The sequence below is a fragment of the Saccoglossus kowalevskii genome, chromosome 10 (assembly GCF_978046115.1).
Source record: "Saccoglossus kowalevskii chromosome 10, keSacKowa6.1, whole genome shotgun sequence".
NCBI lineage: Eukaryota > Metazoa > Hemichordata > Enteropneusta > Harrimaniidae > Saccoglossus > Saccoglossus kowalevskii.
Genome location: NC_140650.1, coordinates 21,205,295 through 21,223,322, shown reverse-complemented (window position 1 = coordinate 21,223,322; position 18,028 = coordinate 21,205,295). Strand labels below are relative to the sequence as shown.

Sequence of the window (18,028 nt, the reverse complement as noted above, 5' to 3'; positions counted from 1 at the left end):
ATCTAAACAACCACTCATTGGATTTTGATGAAACTTGGTACATAGATGCTCTGAACTAATGCTAGGTTTTGATTAGTTTTTGGTAATAATCCGTGGATACTAATTACCTAATTTGCATAATGATTAGTCAATTTTCGGTTTTTCCACTGATATCTCAAGTACTAATCATCACATTTCAATGAAACTTGGTACATAGATGTCATACGACACTGCACAGACCTGATAGTTTTTATGGTAATATCAGTACATATTAATTACCTAATTTGCATAATTAATTAATTTTCAGCATTTGATATAAGTAGTTAGCATTACATTTCAATGAAACTTGGTACTTACATACTCAAGGACTATGCAGAGATTGATTGTTTTCGATAAATATTTGTGCATATTAATCACCTAATTTGCATAATTAGTTAATTTTCAGCTTTTCCACATGTATCTCAAGTACTAATCATCGCATTTCAATGAAACTTGGTACATAGATCCTTTAGGACTATGCAGAGACCTGATTAGTTTTAGGGTAAATAATTGTGCATATTAATTACCTAATTTGCATAATTAATTTTCAGCTTTTCTACTGATATCTAAAGTACTAATCATCATATTTCAATGAATCTAGAATTATGCAAACCCAATTAGTTTCCGGTAAATATTTGTGCATATTAATCACCTAATTTGCATAATTAACCAACTTTCACACTGATATCTCAGGTACTATACATCACATATCAATGAATGTACATGGATGCTGTAGGACAATAGACAGACCTGAATAATTGTGGGTTAAAATCTGTACATATTAATTACCTAATTTGCGTAATTAACCAATTTTAATCTTTCACACTGATATCTAAAGTACCGTAAAAACTCCAAAATTTCGACTGGTTTTAAATAATTTGTGTTAGAAATGTGACGTGTTTTTAGAGTCAAAATTAAGGTGCATTTTCGGACGGTCGAATTTTTCAGAATAGAAATCAGCAAAAAAAAATGGGGATGATAGACAGTGTGCTTCATTAGTTTTTAAAAAATGCAATGTCCGTCAATTGACGTAAACTTCCTCATGTTTCACGGTAAAAGCAAAGGTCGTGGCCGAGTTGTAACTCAAAATCTAAACAAAGTCATCAATCAGTGAGTATTATGACAAGCAAAACAAAACATCAAGACGCGGAGAAGAGGTCAGCACAAAACTAATAGGTCAAAAGACAAAGCTGTCTCGCACTACCTAGGAAAACTTGCGAATGTTCGAAGTACAGGTACCCATTGGACAAAAGATACATGGAAGTTTAGCAAACGATCTCCCCGACCCAGTGCAATGTATCCGGTTAGAATCAAAGCTCACGTGTCCCTTATTTGAGCACCGTACCGGTGATTTGAGGGACCAAATTCTGCCGTAAATTCGCCCTTGGATTAAAAAATATAATGGGATTTAAGAAAATAAAATGGGACTTTTAAGGTGTATTTTGGCGTCATTTTTCGGACATTTCAATCAATCCTGCCGGCTAAAATAGAGTCTAAGTTTTACCGTAGTCATTGACGTCTGTCTATTCAAGAGTACACGTGTATGATTTTTATCGTGACTAGCGTGAGCGGGTAAGCTTCCTTTCGAGAATGAGCTGTTATCACTGTGAACAATGTTAAATTATTCTTCAGATGACCAGTTTATTTTTTAAAAACAACTAATTTTTTTATTTAAAAAAAATCATGCCGTTTTCGCATCATCCAGCTTTTTGATTGGTTAATTAGCGATTTGACCTATTTGACCTAAGAGAACATGGCGGATATCCTACAGCATCAAACGTTTATACGAGATCGGAATCATTCGCTTACGATGAAACTAAGTTGACTTTTATTTGTATTTCATAACCATTCAACAAATTTATTTTGTGTACATTATTATAATCACTACTGAGTACAGTAATAATCAACAATTCAGAAACGCAGCATGCCGAGATTTTTGTGTTCGTTTTTATTTGAAACTTCGTTTATTTAGAATATATTTTCGTTACCAATAAAATAAAAATCTCTCAGTCAATCAGAAACCCGGATTCATGCCTTTGAGGAAGGTCCCGTTTGAACGCTCACATCGTTTTTTTTTTCGTTTGGGGGAAAACTAAAACTGGTCGCAATTTTCGAATAAGAATGAGTCGGCAATTTTTAGTGGAGTCGAAAATTTGGAGGTGAATAAAACACCGAAACCCGGCAAATAAATAGGCGGTCAAATTTTTAGAGGGGTCGAAATTTTGGAGTTTTCACGGTGCTAATTATTCCATTTCAATGAAACTTAGTACAAAGATGCTCTAGGACAATGTACAAACCTAATTAGTTTAGGGTAAAAATCTGTTCATATTAATTCCCTAATAAGCATAATAATTCATAATTTTTTGGTTCTAATCACATTTCAATTAAACTTGGAGACATAGATTTTCTGTTACATTGCGCAGACCTCATTAGTTTTACACTCAAATCTGGTCATATTAATTTTCTGATTTGCATAATTAGTTTTCAGCTAAGTAATTTCGAATTATATTTAATGTGTCTCCAATACTCTCAGCACATGGGAGTTCTTTCTAAGCTTTCTTTGATTATAATTGCTATAATTTTATAAACAATATTTTCAAAATATTATTCCTTATAATTTCGCACAAGTACATTTTTCAAAATTAAAAATAGCGCACAGTACCATCATGTCATTCACCGGAACGCTATGTTGATTCAAATATAATTAAAAGAAATAAACAACACTTCTTCAATCAAGGTACTAACACTGGCAACTGCGTTGTACAAACAATCACTGAGAAATAGCGGGATCAACTCTGGTAACTGTGTCGTCACTGAGCCCCAAAACGTTCGGTCTGTAGAAATAAGTTCGTGCAGTATGTTTTATTCGAGATGCAAACAAGAAGGCCTCCATGCAATCTTTACAAGGTTAACATGATGTCATGTAATCCAGCCACAGCAACACACTGATGGCGATGTAAAGGAGCCACAACCATGTTTTAACATTGTCACTTAGTGCCAGTCTTTGTATTTTATCTGTGAGTGATAGATATATTTGCTACATTTCGAATTTTCATCGAATCATGACAACGACAACAAAGCAATACTGAAATACATCACTGGGCACATCCATAACAATCGCTTTCTCTATGAATTTATTCTACACCCGCATTCTCCGTCCAGGATATTCAATTTCACCAGCTGAATGAACTACGTGTATTCAGTATAAAGTAGATTACTACGAATCAAAAATATTTTTGTATATAACTATTTTTGCATATAAAAATTAAATTAATCGTGAACTAAAAGTTATATTATATTTCAGTACTATGTGTAATTGTCAATTTAATAATATCTGGAGAATTGTGTTTATTGCGCCCTCAATCGGCAGTACTGTGTTTCCGAATGTACTCTAAATGACTTTATTTTCAGGTCAGGAAAACAGCAAGACTTTGTTGCAGCGATAATTTATTTTCCATTCCGAAAATTCAAATTGATAGTAGCAAAAATTAACGGATTACAATACTAGTATATCACCTTTAGTCACGTAATCTATTATCAGTTCGTCTGTGCATTTATTTCAAGCACTCGTTTTGCATAATAATAAACACCACATGTTTTAGTAGGTTGAATGAGCAGGTGAGGTGCCCGAATTATGAATAATTGCACATTATTCCTAATTGTATGTATTTATTTGCTTGTTCCAATAATCCGCTACATCTATATTGGAATTGATTCAAATGCACTGTCAAAATGTGCTGGGTTCTAACACTACAGTCTACGGTCTGTAGAAACATCATCGACGGAACTTATAATATAAGGGATAACATTGCGTGTTATCATCGTCAAATAAGCAAACGACAACGAGAACCAATAGCATTGATTGATGTATTGCATGTTAAAAGAGAACAATTAGTCAAACTATCAATAGTGGTGGATTTAGAGATGGTACGACGGGTGCACGCCTCCACTAAACAAATCTACATTCGTTCTTATGAAAACTGACAGCTGGGCTAACATAGACGAAAACATGCTCATTCTTGTTTCAGTTGTGAATGACTTATTTTTTCAGCTTAAATGAAGCATCAGTAATTTGTCATGAGAGACTATTTGACTATTCAGTTGCTGTGGCACAGGAAAAATATTTTTAGGTGCCAAAATAGAGTAGCAGAAAAACGTCGCTGAAACTGATGCATCTATTACCAAACTGTGTGTTGAGTTGTTTGTAATTATTGGTGATATTGATGTAAGCCAACCAATAACATTGACATGTCCATGAAAATAAAATATCTTACGTTGTGAACTACATAATACTTACATTTGGTTATAATGGAATCATTAAAAAAAAGACAGAATCTGACATGACTTAGTACGGGTTAGTTTTAGCAAATGTCTGTATGCATTCAAGGGATTTAAAAAGCCATGTTTGAGCATGGGTACCTGTGCATCAATTCGTGTGCCCCTGGGCGTCGTTGGAAGTTTGTGTGCATAGCTTAATGGGCATAGTGCTGGCGACGACATCGAGTTGATAACACAGATAGCATAGTAGTTCGTTAATAAAAATGCCGATATACCCGGCGTCGGAGCTACAATAGTTATTTTCATTGCCTTGTAGTGTCGATCTCAGTTTTCTCTTATCACATCGCGGACACCAGAGGTCACCAGATAACGGGGCCCAAACTATACATAAGTGGAAGACCAGAATAACACATACCCAAAGCTTAAGATAAAACCAAGACGATTATTATATGTGGTGAAGAGTCTCGCTGAGGATCGTGGATCATCTCAGAAATAATAAGTGTTCATGATAAACCTCAATAATTTATTATTATAATAAAATAGTAAAAATGTTGAATCCGTGTAAATTTGCAAAAAAAGTGTGTAAATTGTGGTATTTGTAATATTATAGCAATTAATTTATATAACAACTAATACAAAAAATAAATTTGCAAAGAAGTATTTTTGATTTAAATTTATAATACTTCACTCATTAATACATACATTTATTATATATAGGTTAATAACAAAAACAAATCTTAGAAGCCCAATAATTTGAATACTGGTAAAACGGAAGTTTAGTATAGGCGTGACAATCTCTTCCACCAAACAATATTATTCCATGCTCAAACCTGTCTTAGACTATTTTCACATTCATCCATTGATGTGTATTAATACGAACTTTAATTTATGTGTTTGTAACATGTCATTATTCATATGTCTCAATTTATTTCTTTATAAATAGAAGATATCAATCCACATAACATAAATAAAACAATATATACAAGTCTTTAACATTTTAACATCATTTTGTATTGACCTGGTCTTATCGATATTTCACACACGCAAGTAAAGTCATATTGAATCCAATTCGAGTACAGGTGAGTAAAACGCGCGTTTTTGATGATCTCACAATATCAGGATAGCATAATACCGTGAAACTACATTATCATATCTCTGTTATCATATTTATTATACTCCATTATACTGTGCGGTTATTACGAGAATACCGCAATGTCTTTTCAAGGGCAGTACGGTGATAGTATCGACTGACGATTATCTTTTCCAAGCTTGTAGTAATAATTTTGTAACAGATACCATCTGGTAATGCTGTGCAAACATTTGCGTTCAAGTGACGGAATTCTATTTCCATTGCGCGTTGACAGTCTTCTGCATTCCAAGTAAACAAAGAGAAGTGTTGAACGTGACGTGGACGTGACGCACAATTTCCAAATAAAGAATGCATTTGAACGCGAAACACTTTCTATTCGTCGTCAGATGTATAATATTGTATTATATTGTGTTGACTATCACAAATCCAATATTGTTGGATGTGATTATAATGATTCAAGTCCACATATTTTGAGCATTTTTAAATCTAATCTAAATAATATATCTAAAACTTCTCACAAAAATGAGGAAACATACTACTATACTGGTCAATTAATAGGCTCTATGATTTTACTTTTTGTTTAGTGTTAAAGCAGCAGTTCTCAAAATGAGTACAACATTAAGCAAGAGTTACTATCACGCAACATCTAGTGTTTCCTTATCAGCTGTTACTACAAGAGACTTGCTAGATTCTGTTGCAAAGAAGACACCAGAAAAAGAAGCATATATCTTTCCAGTAGAAAAGGTACGTCTAACATTTGAGGAACTACAAAGGCAAGTGTGCACCTTAGGAACTGGACTTCTCAGCATTGGGTTGAAACGAGGGGACACTCTGGGCATTATATCGTCATGTGCACCAGAATACATAATGGTTCAGTTGGCTGCTGCATATATTGGAGTGGTTTTAGCCAGATTTCATGTTGGGTTGCCTAATAGTTTGCTGAAAAGCGCTTTATTGAAAAGTGAATGTGTTGCTTTGGTAGTCGGTGCCAATAATGACGATGTTTACAATCAGTTAGAACTCATCCTACCAGATTTGAAAACGTCACATGCTGAAACACTACAAACGGATGAAAAGTCCAAACTTCAACGAATAATCACTAATGTAGAAGCATCTCAAGGCAGATGGAAGTCCATTTATGATATAATGAATTTATGTAAAAAGGATTCCGAAAATGGTAAACAACGATTAGAAGAAACCAGCAAAATGGTTGAATTTGGTGACCCGTACACAATTTTCTACACCTCTGGCAGTACTGGTCCTCTGAAAGGCACGCTTCATTCTCACATGGCAATTCAAAACATTTACATGATGTGTGCAGATAGATATGAATGGACTAATGATGACATACTGTTATCTGCTTGCTCATCACTATCTCATGCTACTTCTGAAATGTCTCACATTGCCCCATTGATATTGGGAATGACATCAGTCATCCTCTCCCCTGGTGCAAAAATACACGATAACGTGTCTGTTATACAGAATGAACATTGCACTGTACTATTTTCTACATATCCTGGTCTTTATAACCTTCTACATCATGGCAAGATAAATGAGTATGATTGCTCATCTCTTCGATATGTCATGACAAGTGCCAGCACAATCCCAACAGACGTCATTCAGAAAGTGAGCTCTATATTTCAAGCCAAAGTACTACATACGTATGGCTCGTCTGAAGCCTTATTTGTCAGCGGAAGAGATATCACGGCAGATGAAAAAGAAATCATTGATAAAGTTGGGCGCCCGTTTGGTCATACTGAAGTTAAGATAGTGAATGAATATGGTAAAATAGTGCCAATCAACACACAGGGGGAGTTACTTATCCGCAGCAATTTCCTATTCCGTTATTATATTCACGATGAAGACAAAACTAAGCAAGTGATGAGTGTAGATGGGTGGTATACTTCAGGTGACTTAGCTAAGATAGATAGAAATGGTTATATAAAGATAGCTGGAAGAAGTCAAGACGTTATCATGAAGGGAGGAAAAACAATGTACTATGCCAGCCTGGTGGAATCTCTGTTAAGCCATCCCAATGTTAAAGCGGCTTACATAGTCCCAGTACCAGATGAAGAATTACAAGAAGACTTCTGTGCGTGTGTTTCATTGATTGGTGATACTTCAATATCCAGTGATGACCTGAAAGATTTCTACAAAGCTAACATAGGTATACCAGCTTATATTCCCAAGTATGTGATGGTTTTTGACGATTTTCCAGAAATGTTAACTGGTAAAATGGATCAAAAAATGTTGACCCTTGAAGTGTTTACTCGACTTGGTTTAAATAAAGAATGGCTTGTGCATGGTAGAAAAGCATGAGTTTAAAGCTGGGGTATTAACGTAATCATATAATCTAATAGATTAATAGTTTAGTGAAAATTGAAGTGTGATTTATTGAATTTTATATTATTATCTCACAATTTTTTCAAAAATGTGTAAAATCTCTTGGCAATATACCCAAGTAATAGATTGGAACGATGGATGTGGGCAAGCGTTGAATATAAATACTTTTGAATTTTAGTTATTCGAGTTGAACATTAACATTTACAAATTGTATTGGTTTGGCAATAATTCCTAATTTATCAGTTGTATTTGTAGTGTATTGATGCTTCAGTGAGGTATAAGGATATGTTTTTTATTTTCAAAATATGTATATAATCAGGATTTTAACAAAATATTTACCACAGTGTTAACATGATAGGCGTGGCGTGTACAGATTTGAGATAGTGGGGGAATTGTAGCAGGACAAATGACAAAAGTTTACAATATTAATAAACACTTTCTAATTTGCCTTTAGCTTTTTAGTTGAATAAAATAAGATAGCTTTGGCTTTTATGCATCATTTTCCACATTCTTTACTTATTCAAAGTTTTTTTATTTTTTTTTATTGTAAAAGCTGCACATAGATCTGACCGACTCCAATGGACAATATCGTTCAAATCTCCCAATTCAATAGTGTCATATATAGTGCCGGTACAGTGTGAAAGTAAAATGTTCAGATTGGTTGAGTTGTTTTTACTGTGGAATGATCTCACAAAAGAGTTAGTTAGATGTATGAGAGAGGGTAACTAGCAAAAGTTGCTATAACGCAAGATTGTCGCACAACGTATTATTTTATTCAAACTGAAAGTGTTCTCGCATATATTGGCTCAAAATGAAATTTTGTTTTTGTATTGTTTCTACAAATTCTGTGTATTACCAATTTTAGGACGAAATGGACATTTCTCTGTTATCAACAAAATATGATTGTCTGTTTATGTTTTGTTAAAGACATTTTCTAATGTTGTTTTACTGTTCCAACTTCAAAGACTGAGACACAGAAATACTGACATAGTGGCCAATATATTATTGCCTTTAAGAAAGAATCGTTTTCTTCTTTCCTAAACACACTTTTTTAATAGAAAAAAATAGTGATATGATTTGTTACGTTAGAAGGTGTTATCAAGGTCGCATAATCTTTGTTATGTTATACTATGGGATACTTGTGTTAACTGAACCGTAAACTAAATCAGTGGTTACAGTAAACGATATTATAAATTACCTTGCTGCGAATAATTTTCTGGGAAACATTTTTTTTTAAATTTCTCAGCACGTGTCTCCAATTCATTATCTTCATGATGTAGTTGTGTCAGGATAGTTGAGGGTTCTTAATATAGAAACGAATAATGGCTCGTTCAAGTGTACTCCTTACCTCGTTATTGATTATGTAAATATGTTATATAGTGTATGATGATTAAATAAAGAGAATGCAATAAATAATTAACAGAAATAATTTGCATAATGTTTTGTAAAATTAAGTTCAAGCAGTCGAGATATAATCATTAAAATGAAACAGAGTGTAAGAAGTTCCGAATCTGTAAAATCATCGGGGAAATGATGATACATGGCGTTATCATCAAATGAACGAATCTAAGCGACAAACACCCAAGATTCCTTCTTACAAACATGATTAGACTGGCAAAAGCTGTAGCTATTGACCTCTTCAGATTTGAACATTTCTGGCGATTTTTTTACCAAGATGAGATTATATTATTCAAACATTTAACTAACACAAGACCTGTGTTTTGCTATTACAGCCAAAACACGGTGGGCGTGGACCATGGTTGCGATACATGGCAAAATAAATGTTGCTAGTGATACATTTTTGAGACAAAGTAAAACATGATGTCGCATAACATTCTCACCTGTTCACTTGAGTAAACAATCACGTTTTATATCATTATGCCTTTCCTTTTCTTCCCGAATTTCCTGTACGCAACCTTATACATAACTCTAAAACTGTTGAGCGGTTACGCATTTGAATTCATAGTTTGTTATCGAGTGAAAACTGCTATGTTCGCTGCAAAAACAGAATTATTCAAATGTTAAGCACAATGCCTCATTAAATAATGTGTAGTCAAGTATATTTAATTATACTTTTATTTAATGTTTCTGGCTACTATTATTTTCTACACTTATTCTATTGTTTGACAAATTAATAATGAAATGTTCATTTCGTATAGTTTACCATTATAGTAAGATATAGTTTTTCATATTTACTCTGTATCATACCTCGATCCGTATAATACCTATATCAGATTTTAATCAGATTTACAAATAAACTGCATGACAACATGTATAATAAAAAAAAACGTTGAATATTTGTTCGGATCATATTCTTCGATTCAATTATCCCAAAATAGTCCAACTGACATCGGCGCAGAACATCGGTTCATTGTTTTCATTTTGAATAGTGATGTTTCCATGGTAGTGTCCCTGTTGAAAAAAAAACCAGAAGATAAGACGAAATATGGCAAATTACGCGAGGCTTTTTAATTTGAATATGAGATATTGCAAAATTGTTCTTTGGTGATGATAGAATAGTCTTAGCCTACTGGGCAGTATATTGAAGTCTAAAAGCAACCTCTAAAATAAAAGACGGAAACGGAATCGCGTCTTTTCAAGGAATGGACCAGGTTCAAGAAACACTTAAAATATACGAGAACCATGTTTGAGGCCGGGGTTTGAAGGATGTCACGTGGCGTCTGGATCGTGATTCTATAAAACGAATTACATTACAAGAGATGTAAAAATGTATTTATTTATTATAATAATTCACATATTTTACACAATTATGTATTTTTTATTATCATGGTTTAAACTGACTATAGCCCGCACTCAGAGAAAGGATTTATAGCCCAGAATTAGGCGCATTAAACACTGCACGACGTACAAAATATCGTATCACGTGCCCCAGAAGTCGCACACCCCTGGTCTTCAAGATTTCATGTACCGAACATTAATAAAATCATACTGGTTAGTGTTGAGATTTTAGTTAATATACCATGCCTAATTTTTAATTTAAAAAATAGATTATTTTCTAGGCCAGTTTATCTATGTGGTATTTTACAAATATATGTGTGAAGAGTATTAATGTTGTTTCTCCCCACTAGCACTGATCTTTTGCAGGGGAAGGGGTGCGATACTGCCGGAGACGAGAACCATACCAAGCATAAATTGTGTCATATGCATATAACAGTATTGAACTACATTGTTGCCCATCAGTCTAATTTATTCCATTTTTAAAGTGGTTAAGAACACGAACACGACGTTTTGAATCAATATTTGAGCTGACTTCATGAACTTGTGACAAGGGGTGGAAAGTAACCGAAAGCGTGCCACTGCACATATTGTACTCTCGGTGAAACATGGATCACTTCAGAACTGTGATTTTCAACTACGTTAGCCTAACCGGACCTGACCACGTAGCATATATAATATTTTCTATAAAACAAACTAACCGGTTCTGCAGTAAAATTATCCCAGTGCAACACAAAAGGTCCCTTGTAATAGTAGGTTTCTGTAAATACAAATATGACGATTAGCAAGCTTACTTGTAAAAAAAATCTGGTAATTAACAACTCGATGAAACAACACGTTCATTTCAAATATTTATGGCATGTGGCAGTGTGTATATTCTTACCATCTTGCTTGAGTGGACAAGCAATACCCACTGTTTTATAACGCTTCAAACCAAAAGTTCTACAGGCATCGGCACTATACTCCAAAATCATTCTATCTTCGTGATATAGCATTGTTGTTATTACTCCACTTGTAAGGTCGTGTGCTGTTAAAAAAAGCTTTATTTATTATGTGTTTTCGAGGCAATGTACAGCTTGTGTAGGATATTGAATTTTAATACACAAAATGAATTATATTATGCTTAATTGATAACGTTTTTGCAGCATATAATATGCTATCCGTTCGATAAATTGAACTACGCACATGCGCACTGAATTAATGTTACGTGCCAGTAATTAAACCCCCATGAGCATTTCACAATCGAATCATGTGAGTATATTATCATGTTCTGTTGAATGCAATCTTATTTATAATAAACAATAATATGAAAATATTAATCATTTAAAGTCAACATACATTTTAATATATAACAATTTGTTCAAGTTAAAGAGACAATATCTTTCTCTAACTTATTTACACATTTCGTGACTCGTATTTCTTTAGTATTTAAATAACTTGCTGAATACCCAGTATTGATAACTGGATATGGCCGCGCTCTCGTTGAACAGCGATAAAAACAGCGATCATTTTTTATTCTGATCATAAATAATTAAAACCTCTAATCGTACTCCATGTCAGAGGTCATCTGTGTTGTCACGCGCAGTACACAGATAGCGCTAGATCCAGTGGCGATCGCGTCTTTATGGTCCCGGTGACGAGATAAACAAATTTTCTCAAATCAAAATAGCGTCAGAACGATAAAGGTTTTCAGCAGTTGATTTTTTTCTCCGGCTATTGCTTGTGTTTACATTGAGTATATTTTGCTATGCTAGGTTCAATAAGAATATATTTCCGTTTATATATATAGTTTATTTACTATATTTGTATGTACGCTCGTAAATAAACGATTTTAAGAAACTATTGTGTCTTTAAATTACAACTGTATTGGTTTTTCCAATTGCATATAACAATTCATCTATGTGGGGATCGTAAGTGTATTTAATATATTTCATACTTACGCCATGTAGTCTCAAACGTTAAATCATATCGCTTTCTTGAAAGCTGCAGCGGTTCGTCGGGGAGCAATTCCATTTTAAAGTCCAGTTCCTCTGAGTCTGGGAAGCATATAACATATTGGATGATTACTGTTGAGCCGAATGCACCGTCCCTTTCCCAGCGGATAGCTAATGTACAACTGCTATATTTTTTTGATTAATTATACATAATTGCATAATGGTAATCTTACAACGTACCATCTTTAAAGCGGGGGAGTCGTCACCTGCGCACGCGTCAGATGGCCATAGCGTGTCATTGTTTACAAACAAGAGTCTACCCATGAGCCTTTGCGTGTTTAGCATTTGTTATTGTCGCTTGGGACCGCGCGTGCGCAGGTGACGACCCTCCCACTTTAAGTAATTATATTAGTGACAGAGGATAACATTTTGTGAAACAAAAATGAGAAGCGAGATTTAAGCACCGCAAAAAAGTCGTGAACAGCAGTCGGAAACGACATCACAAATCCCGATTGCAGCATATAGATGTGTATCAGAGCAATTCCCGCTTGGAGTTCTGGTTGGTCATTGACCCGCAATTTTTTATTCGAAACACTTGTACGCCAGTATCATGAAACATATTAGTTTAAACCCCGTTATTGTATTCCATATAGTGCTGGTCGTGTTGGTTCAACTTGTGGTAGTGCATTCGTACCTTTAATAATGCAACACAGGGTTATACAGCAATATGTGCTGACTAACACTTTAAAGTTGGGTAGCGTATTTGATACATGTGCACCGGCTGGTTTTATGGACACCAAGAACCTACGCCCACGACAGCCAATATTCAAGCAGGAAAGAATTATACATACCACAACGACGGACTTGGGGTTTCAGCGAATCGTCGGTAGCAACGGGACCCAGTCCCCGTAAGACATGGCCTTGTGTTTGAAGTAGGCAGAAAATTAAACCACAAATTGTCCAAGTAGAAACGTCGGCCATCCCGAAATTAAGGCGAACCTGTACGTCGACCAAATGTTGAATTGATTGAAGACTATATATCTGTAATGTGGCGTAGTTTTTATTCCGAAAGGTCACTGACACGGAAGTAGTCTATTTCAAACTATTTAACTCAGAAAAAAATTCACGGACGTGCGAACAAAGGAATTTTTGTTTTTCATTCTCAGGCGGTTGACATTGAGAATTCGGTTATTGCATTGACATGTGATATGTACCCATAAAGTCGAACACGGAACGTACGTTCTTATTGTAAAATGCTTCCTCGTTGCATACAAGTGAGGGAATGAGGAAGTGACCTGTTTATAATCCTGCACAAATAGCACACTTTCTTTTGAATCAGACCATATAGAAATTTTATTTTAAAAGGAAAATTGCCACTACTCAGCACGTTTCTTGTTTAAAAGTCAGTCATACAGTGTATACCAAAGAATTGTCCAGTGACTCGCTATGTAACTACGTAGTCGGCACATAATTCTAACGGCGTCACAGAATGGCGGTCGTATTAGATGTACAAGAATAACAAGCCAAGAATAACGTCATACCTTCACGTAACATGAATATTCATCACCAAATGGCATGCGCGCAGTCCCGTCAGCAAATCAAATAGCTTGATTTTTATCACGTGTTCATGACTTCAGCTTGTTTCCATAGACACGCATGCGCACACTGACCATAAGTAAGCCCCACAAATGGCCAAGGAAGTGTTCACGTCTTTGCAATACTGCGTTTATTATATTTTCCCCCAGCGTTAAACAGCTTCAAGCTCAAAAACAGATAATTTGTTGTTTTTGCGCCACCGTCACTGTATTATCTCACGCTGGCATATGTACATGTGTTACACTCCGCATTCTCACAGCTGGGGTTTGCATATTCGTAACATGCACTCATTGTTTGAAGTCCTGTTTGCTCGAAATCATGAAATCTGTCATCATATGAAGGGATATTGCCAGTGGTAACTTTATAATTACCGTGATACATTGTCGGATAAGTGTGACATTTATGTTCATTGTACTGAGAACAAAACTATCAATACGTGTTCAGTCATAAATCACCTGGAAGACCCATTGCAACAATGTTTCCTTATCAGTTTTTTGATCCTCCCAACTTACGAATTTCGCCCTCAACGGCATATGGTGGTATACACTCGTTTTCGGTGACTGTGAAAGGAATAAGGAGTTACCACTGACTAATAGGGAAAAAGCAAAACAATTAAAGTGCTCCGAATCTAGACAAATAGTTTCCACTTCCTGGTTTCAGTTCCCTGTATGCGACACACAGACAAATGAACAAAATTGAAATAGAATTACTTGTCTAGGTATAGCTTTAGTATCACAGAAATATGAATTAGCATTAAATATTTCACGATTACTTCCGATGCATAGTTAATCTAAAATGAAATCGTTAACTATATCGTTGTTTCTTTACGTGTTCATCGTTGCAAATAATGGAGGTCTTGGTAGTCTCGATAAATCGATCGACGTATAGAAGCTTTTGGATATTTTTGGTGATGATTTCATGTTCGACATGCCCCGGCTTTTGCACTTATATAAGGAAGACGTAGCGATATCGTCTTCTCAGTTGTTAAAGGGTTCGCTACTGCGAGCCAGTGGTGAAGTCGACCAATTAATTGAAAACTGCGGCGAGTATCTACGCATATTTAAAACATGTATTACCATATCTTGCTGTGGCGTGCTGTGGTTTGGGATTTCATTTGTGTATTCGATAACGGGAAAGGGTAAACCACATTTATTCATAGTGACTTGGTCATAAATCGAAAATGTTGTTTCTGAAATGTAATTTGTTTAGAATAAATGTCAGACATTCACAATGACACGTTGACGTGCCTTGTTTTCGAGCTCAAAGATATTACGTAATTACTACGCACGCGCAATTAATAGTTTTGTTAAATATGGCTTTGAATTGTCTACGACAGAAGTGATTCTTGAAAAAAAAATGACTGGGTGAAATTGAAATTATGATCCAATTCCAATCGTGTGTCACTTCGCAGTAATAATGTTCAATCTCAAAGATACTGTTTCCCGTTAAAATTGATATCTGAATGCCGGGGATATTTTTTTACAATTATCTAGAACTCCAGAGGCGCTCTCAAGTGGCCCGGGCCGGTTAAAGGGGTGGCTGGGAGGCCTTAAACGCCTGGTACCTTCCAAAATTCAAGTTCATCTGGGTATCATGGAGTATCTAGAAGTATTCATGAACGTTACCAAGTTGGTAGTCTTCAAGTCATGTGACTTAGGTTGGGACAATGATATATATCTTAGTATTAATCAATAGAATGACTTATGATTATTTGTTAAATGAAACACATCAAGCAAATAATGGCAGATATGTTGGTATAATGGCAAAGATCTGTATTAGATTGATTGTATGGCAAGTATGTTTGCCTAATGACACATTCCATATTCTGATACTGTTTATTCAATCCAACGGATCTTTGAGGCTTACTTTCAATAGATCGCAGCGAAGCGGCTGCTCTGCTAAGTACAACACCTACATATAACACACTACCACCCCACCAATTGCTTGCTCATACTTATAGTAATTGCTCACATGTTGTTGCCACAGGTTCAAAAGAGCACGAATTTAACTTGAATTGGTCACCCAGGGGACCGCTGAAAATTGGCAGTACGAACACAGTAACATTTGAAGCAACTGCAGGTGAGGTAACCACAAGCACTACAGTCGATGTGCGGTCGGGTTGGAACAACTCAAATCGTATTGGTACGGACAGAGGAGTATAAACTGCAATATTTACATTATGTGTGAAGAATTGTAATATAACTGTAATAGGATTGCCTCGGTGTTGAAGTACTGTATTACACAGCAAATATTAAAATCACCGCATTATTTTTTCTTGGATGAAAAACGAACCCTTTTTTGTCGCGTTTGCGAATCCCTGTTATGTTTATAGATTGCCTCATGGAATGTATTCTATTCTGTTCTTATTTTATTTTTGGTAGCACTGGATATTAATAAAAACGCATTAATGTCGCCCGAAATTTATCACGATGGTAACCGTATGACTCCGCATTTAACAAATATACCTTATTGCCGATTTATAAAGCGATACAGGAAGTTTTACGACGCCCTCTGTGGTACAATAAAGAAAGGAGGTAGGTAGCTACTATTTGTACAGAGGACACTGTGTTTGGGATGATGGACGTGAAAATCATTCGTAGATCACTTGTTGAACATTCTAGCCTTTTTCATTGCGTTTATTAATTGCTCGGTAACGTACAGTTTTCCTTTGTTTATTGTAGAAAAAGTGCACGTGGAAGGAAGTGGGACAATTCCCAGCCAGCTCAAACTGGTAAGATTTACTATGATTTGAGGATCGGAGCGAGTTTAATGTTTGTGATTACGCAGATAATCTCCCAGACAACCACGTTAAAAGGCTAATTATGATATGTTATTGTTATTGTTTGTTTCCTTCACAAATTCAATTACGGAAGTGACGTCAAATACAATTTTCAACAGATTTTTTTTATTATCTTTAGTAAAACTATGCATGTGATTGTATCAATTGCAATAAAATACACTCGTGTGTGTTCATCTCTTTGAATTTCATAGAATCATGTTATTAAATTGGTTTAGTTTCCTGCATACATTTCGACGCTGAAGGATGATTATCGTATTGCACAACAAGCCGGTGGAATGTGGCAGGGGACCGAAGTATATTTAGAACATGATTGATTTTACCTAGATAAAGTACTGGGACGTGTTATGAATATTGGACATAATCCCAATTTTATTTTTCCGCGGTCCTCGGACTATTTAGCGAGGTCGCCAGCCTTTTTGAAATCTACTTGTTTTGTATTGCAGGGGCGTTACCATGGAAATGTTAAAATTCATACTAGTGTCGGAGACCCGATATTGTGCATAGCATTTAGTGTTATGATGAATTGACGCAAACACAGCCTGTCAGTTTCGTAATTCCTGTACTGATCTACTTATACTTCGGATATGCCTATGGCGATGGATTAGTATTAAAGCGTTCCAGTCGCCACGTGTTTCAATTTCATGTATACTAAACCAGTGTATTTCAAGTAAACAGTGTGTTTTTGTGTGCATATACCTAGTTCACACAGACTGGTTAAGTAGTTAAGTCCGTGTTTAAATATATCCGTACCCTACCACTACGGTTATATTTTGCCGGTTATTTCCTTACATTTTGGCTTCCGAAATTTTACCTTTCGATGGTACTATTCTGCTGGTCTATCTTAACACCAATTTATTTCCTTTTCTGCAATAATCCTGTAAACTCTCACGGAAGGTTTCGTCTAGCAATTTAAAATTAAATTTCCTGTTACCAAATATAAATCAGTAGCAGGACTTCGTCAATTATCTTGGATAATTTATTTTGGAAACTGCTCGCTGACAAGAGCGGTACGTGTATCAGTCGTCGCCATGTTGTTGCTATGGACGCACGTGCATTCCTGATTGTTTAGAATGTTATAACTTGTTTACACGCGTTCTTGTTCGTCAGACGTCAGTGTGGCACTGCCTTATTTCGCCCAGTGCGTACAAGACTTATGATCTTTTGGGTTTGCTCAATCACAGTCCATCTACAGAGGGACTGTGGCTCAATACATTTCCCGGACGTGATGGGTTC

General features: G+C 35.4%; 2 protein-coding genes across 2 annotated transcripts; one reads left to right on the top strand and one right to left on the bottom strand.

Annotated features, from left to right (window-relative positions):
- Nucleotides 1-5,992: 5,992 nt before the first annotated feature.
- Nucleotides 5,993-7,705, top strand: LOC100375383 (medium-chain acyl-CoA ligase ACSF2, mitochondrial-like). The gene has a single exon (XM_002737880.1). It carries the CDS (start codon nucleotides 5,993-5,995, stop codon nucleotides 7,703-7,705), a length of 1,713 nt encoding a protein of 570 aa, XP_002737926.1.
- A 2,067-nt stretch (nucleotides 7,706-9,772) lies between these two features.
- On the bottom strand, nucleotides 9,773-13,491 carry LOC102801365 (uncharacterized). Its single transcript, XM_006820314.3, has 5 exons — nucleotides 13,251-13,491; nucleotides 12,406-12,501; nucleotides 11,349-11,492; nucleotides 11,167-11,225; nucleotides 9,773-10,141 (listed from the first exon to the last, which is right to left on the bottom strand). The coding sequence occupies exons 1-5, from the start codon at nucleotides 13,378-13,380 to the stop codon at nucleotides 10,055-10,057; spliced, it is 516 nt and encodes a 171-aa protein (XP_006820377.2). The 5' UTR covers nucleotides 13,381-13,491; the 3' UTR covers nucleotides 9,773-10,054.
- Between the last annotated feature and the right edge of the window lie 4,537 nt (nucleotides 13,492-18,028).

Coding starts and splice junctions, on each gene's coding strand:
- LOC100375383 (XM_002737880.1), top strand. CDS start 5,993: ATGAGTACAACATTAAGCAAGAGTTACTATCACGCAACATCTAGTGTT.
- LOC102801365 (XM_006820314.3), bottom strand. CDS start 13,380: ATGGCCGACGTTTCTACTTGGACAATTTGTGGTTTAATTTTCTGCCTA. Junction 11,493..12,405: donor AACGTTTGAGACTACATGGC/GTAAGTATGAAA, acceptor TTTTTTTAACAG/CACACGACCTTACAAGTGGA. Junction 11,226..11,348: donor TTGTCCACTCAAGCAAGATG/GTAAGAATATAC, acceptor TTGTATTTACAG/AAACCTACTATTACAAGGGA.